This window comes from Mercenaria mercenaria, chromosome 5 (assembly GCF_021730395.1).
Source record: "Mercenaria mercenaria strain notata chromosome 5, MADL_Memer_1, whole genome shotgun sequence".
Lineage (NCBI taxonomy): Eukaryota > Metazoa > Mollusca > Bivalvia > Venerida > Veneridae > Mercenaria > Mercenaria mercenaria.
The window spans coordinates 13,050,192-13,058,816 of NC_069365.1; the positions used below are offsets into that span (position 1 = coordinate 13,050,192).

The window sequence follows — 8,625 nt, forward strand, 5'->3', positions numbered from 1 at the left end:
GACGGGAAAATCAAAGCATTGAGACGTCTGGTGGAGCGGGTTTTGGTTGTTAGATTTTCTATTTTATATCAACCATTGTGCACTTCAATGCCATTCATTAACAACAAAACGTGTAATATTGTAAAACCTACGCTTTACAATTTCTCTATAAAAATGTCATGTCACCTGTATAAAATGTAACTAAATATAAAACAAAAACAACAAACAATTTTCGCGTAAATTAAAAGAAAAATCAGTGTGATATTAATATTCACCACATTTACTATAAATATCTCACGTATAGATTGCGCTATTAATAATATACTTCTGATCTATTTGTAACACTCTATTTGTAACAAAGCAAAGGCCAAACTGAGAAACAAATAAAATTGTGCCTCAAATCTAAAATGAACACTGCATGACCTCTAATGAAGTTATCTAATTGGCAAGCTGGAAGACGTTGCGTACGTTGTTGGCGAACATCGGAAATTTTTCAGTTTCGTTCACTTCAATGTTTCATGAAATTCGTTTTAGAAATACGGTTGTTTATCTTCTTATATCACAAGAAAGGCAAAACAATCTCCCTGTTAGTAAATATGATCGCATTTACGTTTAACAATTAGTAAAAATTTGATTCGACATAGAATCATAGAAAACAACACTAAAACGTCACGTAAGATGCAACAGAATTCACCAATGTAGGGTTAACGCACGTTTTTTTGTGTAACAACATCTGCAGAATCCCAAGGGATTGGTTGGTGCACGAGCCCGTAGGGCGAGTGCACCAACATAGCCCGAGGGATTCTGCAGATGTTGTTTCACGAAACAAACGTGCGTTATCACTATTCTTGCATAAAACACAACTTAAGTGCTGGAAATATCGAAAAACCAAGACTATCCAGCTGACATTAGCCGATCGAAGTCGGCCGTTTCAGGTTGTTATGGACACATGTTTTATTTATGCATTTAAGGGCATACAGAAACAGTGCGTATTTTATACATGTCGAACGGACATTCTTGTTGTGGTAATTTCTTTAATATTAAATATATGTAAAATAAGCATGACTTCCCCTTTTTCCGATATATCGGTAGGAACTTTAGCTTTAGAGGCTCGGAATTATGAGAAAAGGGCATAACCCTACACGGCATCCTGTCTTTACACAATTTGCAGGTGAGGTGCCGACAGAACACAATTCTGCTTGGTTTAAATTAATAGTCTGCCCCTTACGCTTTTTAAATGTAAATATTATCGTTTAATAGAAACTGGTATCAATACCTATATTCTTCATGTCGTTAAGAATGAAATCTCTAGGCCTATAACTAGAAAATTTTGCTTTGCACCCCACCCCATCGCGATCAAAGTTTGATAAACACAAAAATTTGAATTTTTCCAACATCGATATAATCAACTTAGATTGGATTTATAAACTCAAACATGTGGTTGGTGAGATCTACAAATAAATTGAAAAATATATAATAAATACCTTCTGTTCATCAAATGTTCATTAACTGTGGAAAAATCCTTCAAACTTTACGCTTCGTCATGTTTATGCTTTACATTACACACCATCACTGTATCAGTAGACTGCATAGATGTGTAAAGTAGACACAAACATTTTTTAAAAGTTTTAGTGTAAGATTTAAAGTTAGTATGTCAACTTTCTCGACTCAAATTAATTTGGAAAACGAAATTGTATTTTTGTAAATTGTTGTTTGCCTATCATTTTCAGTGATTAAATCGCGGCGTGTAAACTTACTTTGAGTCTAATACGCGTAATAATACAATAATAAGGAACGTCAATTCAGTCGCGTATCAAGAGAGGTAGCGCTTATTACAAGTTAAAGTAAAGTTAGGTTGAAAAATGATATTTTTAATAAATATGCAGATGAAAAGATTTCATAAATCTCGGACCTTTCGACTTCGGCCAAAATTGATTCGGGATCCATAATTTGCTTACGTTGGACCCACAACAGCATATTCAAAACGTTCACCAACAGCGCGTGCTCACGAGAATCTCCTTGTTTGTACACGTTTTTTCCCTGTTTGTGCATGCCCAAAATCGGCAAAAAACAAAGGTTTTATGCAAGAATGCGCATTATTTAACGGCTTGGTAAATTCATAAAATTATTTTTTTCCGTCAAATAAGAAGACTCGGTGACGTGTCGTTAACTATATTTGACGTCATTGCAGTCATTTGCTGCTCAATACTTCCTGTAACAAACAGGAAGCAAAAGACAGATCCAACTTAAATCGTAAGATTTAATGTCTTCCCTCGACAGGATTTGTTAAAATTTCTGTATTTTCTTTAAACTATTGTATGCTTTCTATAATATTTATTTTGACAAAAAGTACATAAATTCTAATTTTGAATTAGTAAGTTTTTGTCGTATATTGACTTTGATAATGGCGTTTAATATATGTATACTTTAATCTAGCCGCGATGTCACACGTGTCAAAAAAATGCAAAAAAATAAAATTGCGAAGTTGTTACGTGCCGAAATATTTAAAGAAATATGTATTTGTTTACAAAACAGCGACTACAGACTGAATGTTCATACAATTGTCTGCAAATTGATATGCATAAGTCTTACGTTGAATATGAATTAAATTTAACACATGAAAATTGCAAAATCTAGCCGAGATGTCACAGCCGTGAAATTAATGTAACGTCGACGTTACGTTTGAAAACTAAATAATGTATATGTATTACAATTGTATCTGAACACCGCAATATAATTCACTGTCTGATAAATAATTATATTGAATGAATATTATATAGTACATCTATATCAAATATTTCCTTAAATATCGAAATGACATGATTTATGAAAACTGTAGTCCAACCACCCCAAGTAATCCCTTTAACGTCTAAACGGCTAAAAACGACGATAACGTCAGTTACGCTAATGTACGCCAACAATGAGCGTAACGTCGAAATGCTCTTTTACGATATGTCATGACAACGCCATTATTTTGTTTTTGTTGTCATTTTCTTCCTTCATAACGTTTTTTGCTAGTTTGTAAATTCTAGATGTTTTAGTGTATTTTTGTGACTTTTCAAATATGGATTGAAGTCGTAAAATCAGCGATTTCGTATGATAGCATAATTTGATTTTTTGAAATTGTGAAAACTTATCAACAGTAGATATTGTTCAAAGTGCAGACTAAATTTCAAAATTGTACGTTTAGTAATTTTTGAATTACTAACAAAAGAACTAATGGCGGGTTAGCTGTTTTTGTTCAGTATAAATGGTCGGTGTGAATGGAGACAGGTTAAATTAGGACTTCTTGATCATTGATAATTCATCCGCGCTGTTCATGAATGGAACTATTTTTATGTAGCGAATGGACATCTTTTAGGTGTGATTAGGAATCAAATAAATTGTGAGAAGTACACTTATAACTTTGGTAGCGGGTAAACCAACCCCCAAAAATCAGTCCCAATCTCATTCCAGTGCCCCCCCCCCCCCCCCAAAAAAAAAAAGAGTTGTAAACTTAGAAGTTTGTCATGTTTTTCCCCTTAACATTTATCTTCAATTTTGTTTGTTTCCTAAGACCCGATGCAACTCCGAGCGCGAAGGAGAAGGTTAATCTTGTATATGTATTACTGGGAACAAATAAGTTTAAACTTTTAAAAAAAGCATATATGGCACAGAAGTCTACATTAATTAATTCTAGTTTATAACTAGTTTATAACCATATTGTCAATGATTCTCCATAAATGTATCATACTGGGACAATGAAACAAGAATGACAACAGAAATTTATTGGATCATGGCCCTTGTTTTGTTATGATATCAACAGATTCAGCGTGTGTGCACGAAGTCGCATTTCAAACTACGCATTTACTTTTTCTGTAAGAAAACTTGTTGAAAATCATTATGACAACAACTGCCTGGCGAAAGTATTTGTATAATCTTGACGTTGATTATATATGAAATATTGATGTTAAAGGTGAAAATCGATCAAGAGCAAACAAAACTTAACACAGAAAATTAAGGTGTGCCTTTTCAACTTAAATAACATTGAACGATGGTACATGTACAAATGTATAACTATAGTGATTTATTTTGACTAAATAATATTTTATTTCTCTTTGAAGTACAATTATTACAAGAACAATAATCAGAGGGCGAAAGGACCGGAAAACAATTCCCGACAACATTAGAGACTGTCTGTGTATCTGAACTGGCGGTTTAAATTGTTAAATTCAATTGTCTGAAATATTTAATTCTTTATAGGCTTATAATATGTCTTTAACGAGGGATCTACTTTCCAGATTTTATTTATATATACGAAACTAGTTAAAAAAATATAATTTTATTATCATGTATTATCACGATGGTTTCACAAGAACACATGATTACGCAACTTCGTCCTACAAATGCGTTATCACGATATAGAATTGAATGCTATCCAAATATGGACACTGCTGGTTTAAGTACTGATTATTGATCCGTAAAACAAACAGCTATTATATTAAACGTCCAGTTTAGTGTATATAGTATTGTGTGGGTTGTGTGGAACTGACCAAAATGGCTAACACGAAGGCAATAGTTGAGGCTAAAATAGCTGGGAAGAAAGTGATGGTGTTTTCTAAGTCATATTGTCCCTACTGTAAGTTGGGAAAGAAAGTGCTGGAAGCTTACATTGGGAAGGAACTTAAAGCTGAGGACTACGAAGTTTGGGAGATAGAGAATGAAGCTAACTGTGCAGAAATACAGGCAGTACTTGGCAAAATGACAGGCGCAACGTCGGTAAGTTTATTACTGTTTTTTCCTGTGTATATTTTTTAGTTCGACTCTTTGAATTTTTCGAAATAGTAGAGCTTTTGTAAACACTATTTCGTCGGGGTCGGCGTTCGCGTCACAAAGTTCAGGACCCGCCCGCTTAGCTCAGTAGGGAAAGCGTTGGTCTACGGATCGCGGGGTCGCGAGTTCGATCCTCGGGCGTGGCGTATGTTCTCCGTGACGATTTGATGAAAAAACATTGTGTCTGAAATCATTCGTCCTCCACCTATGATAATTCATGTGGGGAAGTTGGCAGTTACTTGCGGAGAACAGGTTTGTACTGGTACAGAATCCAGGAACACTGGTTAGGTTAACTGCTCGCCATTACATGACTGTAATACTGTTGAAAAACGGCGTTAAACCCAAAACAAACAAACAAACAAAACAAAAGTTCAGGTTAAAGTTTTGCACGTAAGCAGGTTTCTGAGAAACTACTAGGTCAAATACTTTCAAACTTTACAAATGAGATGACAACGCAAGACAAGTTACAAAAAAAAACCTTGCTATTAATTTTGTCAAAATTATGCCCCTTTTTAACTTAGAATCTCAGGTTCTCAAAAACTACAAGGTCAAAATGCTTTCAAACTTCACACATGTCTTCGGCATTATGAGATGACCTTACGGCGCAAGTTACCTAACTCTAGTTTTAATTTTTGTCAAAATTATGCTCCTTTCTAACTTAGAAATTTTGCTTAAAGTTTTGCATGTAAGTAGGTTTCTCAAAACCTACCAAGCCAAATGCTTTCTAACGTGCATGAGAGGAACTCACGTGGCAAGTAACATGACTCTAGCTTACATTTACGCAGAATTATGCCCCTTTTTCAACTTTCAAATTTTGTGACAGTTTTGCTTGTTAGCATGGTAACTTGACCAAATGTTTTCAGATTCTCAACACATCTTTTGCACTATGGAATGGTCTCACTTGGCAAGTTTCATAACTCTGGCTTACATTTTAAATGCCCATGTTTCAACTTAGAAAATTTTGATATAAAAGCCTTGTTTGTAGCTAGTATTTGGTGGAAGGGCTTCCAGATGTCAAGCACACTGTCATTAGACAGCTCTTGTTTGAGAGTTTTGTTTTCACAAAAGTCCAAGGTAAATTCGTGGTATGCTTTGTTTGAGAGCTATCACAGTTTCATGAAATATCTGGCATTCTGAAATTGAAGAAAATGGCCAATAGCAGTTTTAGTGTTTACGTACTACTGAATTATCTATATTATCTATAATATTATCTGCAAATACAACAGTACGTTTCTTTAGTTTAAATTGTAAACATGATAACTTCTTTCTTTTTAGATGGAAAAAGTAGAGAAAATTTTCTTCAGAAATACGGTTAAAGATAGATAAATCTGAAAACTAATTAAATCAAAATAACGTTGGCTTTCACTTAAAGAACGCTTTTATTTTGAAGAGAGTAGCGTAAATACAATTAATAGTTTACGAAATAAATGTTCCGATTATTGACATAGAGATACCGAAAATAAATAGTCGCCATATATGAATTTAATCTGATATTAACCTAATTCAAGTTGTGGTTACAGTAATCTCCGAAATATTAAGGATTTTACTTTTTCAACAGTTGTTATCACGATTTAAACGTTTGTGTATCTTTTACTTAACAGGTACCCCGTGTGTTCATCAATGGCAAGTTTATTGGCGGAGGATCTGAAACCCAAGATCTGGACAAAAGCGGAGAGCTACGTAAAATGTTGTCATAGCACTGCCGAGCACAGTCGAGATTCTTTTCTACAGTTCAGCACAAGAACATTCAGTAAAAACCGGCGGATTTTTTTAAAGAACTGTAAAAACTTGAATCGTGTAAATGTATCATCCTGATTACCTGTATTCAATGAAACTAGTTTATAGCCGGGAATATAGTGACATCTTACTACAGAAACCTGTCAATTTGTCACGGTGTTGTTTTCTATTTGTTTCTTTATATTAAATTATGATAACTTATGTTCGTTCTGCCTCAAAGATCTGCAAAATCCTAGATTTTAACCCATAATGCTAATGTATATAAACCTAGATTTTAACCCATAAGGTATGATTTCACTACGAATAAATTGATAGAATCAAACTGAATATCCACAAATACAATTTATACACACCAAAATATTAAAAATCAACAACTTCAATAAATGTTGTAAATGTTGTAAATAAGAGAACATAAAAAATCATGTAAAGAGGCTAAAGAGAATGCAAGGCCAGCATCTTTTTATGACGCAATGATAAATACTATTTGTTTAAAACAACATCATGGGAGCTTTTAAAGGCCACAATGCCAACACCTTAACTAAAGCGCGTTTCGGGTACGGTAAAGCTTTTCTATGTACATCTGGCAACTCTGGTAACTGTTTTTGTGGTAACACGACAGAGAGCCTCGTTACAAACAGTTACACCGACCGTGACAGATTATCATATTGTGGTGTGTGTAGCCAACTCTGAGGTGCGTAAGATGCAACGTATTTAAAACATGAGTGCAAACCTTAACAGGAGGAAAATTGACAGTTCTAAACAAGCATTGTATCACTTACATTGGTTGCCAGTGAAAGCAAGAATTGAGTTCAAGATACTTTCTTTCATGTATAGCTGTCACACTGGCAGAGCACCCCTGTATTTAACAGAATTGTTTACAGAGTATATTTCTAGTAGACAAGGTTCGAGATCGTCTGAAAATTCTGAATGTCATGATGTTGTTCCATACAACAAGTGCAAAACATTTAATGATAGAAGTTTCTGTACTACTGGTCCAAAACTTTGGAATGAACTGCCGCTAGAACTACGCAAAAAGTAAATCACTTGACACATTCAAAACATTAAAAAAAAAATCTTAAGACATTGTATTTCAGAGAATTCGCGGCATTGTTTTAATTTTTTTTTTTGATAACTGTTTATTATGCGAAAACAGCAGGTGATAGTTCTTAAATTTTTGTAAAAGCTTTTACATTTCAACATTTATATTTCTAAGGTTTGTCTAATTAAACGCACTTGTTGGTAAGGCTCTATGGGTAGGGTAGTGTGTAGTATTTCTTTCTTAAATAGTATATGATGGAACCATTAACCGGGGGGTTTGAACCTCTGTATGCAGCTCGTCTTGGCGTACCATGTGATGATTTAAGCACTGGTATTCGCAATAGGGGTAAAATGACCTCAAGGGGAGGGGTGCGGTCATGAATGTTTCAACACAATGATGCTGTTATTATTATTATTGCCATTATTAATATTGTTATAATAATAATAATTATTATTATTATGTACAACGCCATTGAATATATCATTGTATAAATAGGCGTTTAATCAAATTATTCAGTTTCAGTTTTAAGTTTCAGTGTGTGTGTTGCAAAGTCTAGGTCGCTCACATTTATATTGCCTAATGGTTAGTCTGGCTACCGATCAGATAGTACTTTTTCATTCTTTATTCTAATACATTCAGACTCTGATTATCTAATGTTTTGAGAAGAAAAGGGACATAATTATATAAAATTTGAATAGCCGCAGGAGTTATCTCCAGTGAACAAAACACAGGCAACCTAGTGGCATAGGCACGGGTCCAGTGTATATTTTTTGTTTAATATAAAAAATTCCTTTTTTTCACACAAATATACTTTTTATATGTTAGTCAAATGTGTGAAAAAAAGGGATTTTTTATATTAAACAAAAATTATACACTGGACCCGTGCCTGTGCCTAATGGTATACGAAAAAAAAAAAACGACTTTGGAACATGGCTTGCGGTGAGAATATCGTCAATGCTTCCTACAGGTTTGACTAAAAGGCATATGTTCCTGTTAATGTCATACGCTGCTATCGCTGTCGCATCAGATACACACGCTGCCGCGACAGTACGGTTTCA

General features: G+C 34.2%; 1 protein-coding gene across 1 annotated transcript; it reads left to right on the plus strand.

Moving 5' to 3' along the window:
- The first annotated feature begins 4,398 nt into the window (after window positions 1-4,398).
- LOC128556874 (uncharacterized) lies at window positions 4,399-8,229 on the plus strand. The gene is made up of 2 exons (XM_053542701.1): window positions 4,399-4,737; window positions 6,393-8,229. Exons 1-2 carry the CDS (start codon window positions 4,516-4,518, stop codon window positions 6,486-6,488), a joined length of 318 nt encoding a protein of 105 aa, XP_053398676.1. The 5' UTR covers window positions 4,399-4,515; the 3' UTR covers window positions 6,489-8,229.
- The last annotated feature ends 396 nt before the right edge of the window (window positions 8,230-8,625 follow it).

Bases quoted from the DNA above. Each gene is read 5' to 3' on its own strand.
- LOC128556874 (XM_053542701.1), top strand. From the start codon at position 4,516: ATGGCTAACACGAAGGCAATAGTTGAGGCTAAAATAGCTGGGAAGAAA. The intron at 4,738-6,392 runs GTAAGTTTATTA...TTTACTTAACAG, and splicing joins AAATGACAGGCGCAACGTCG to GTACCCCGTGTGTTCATCAA.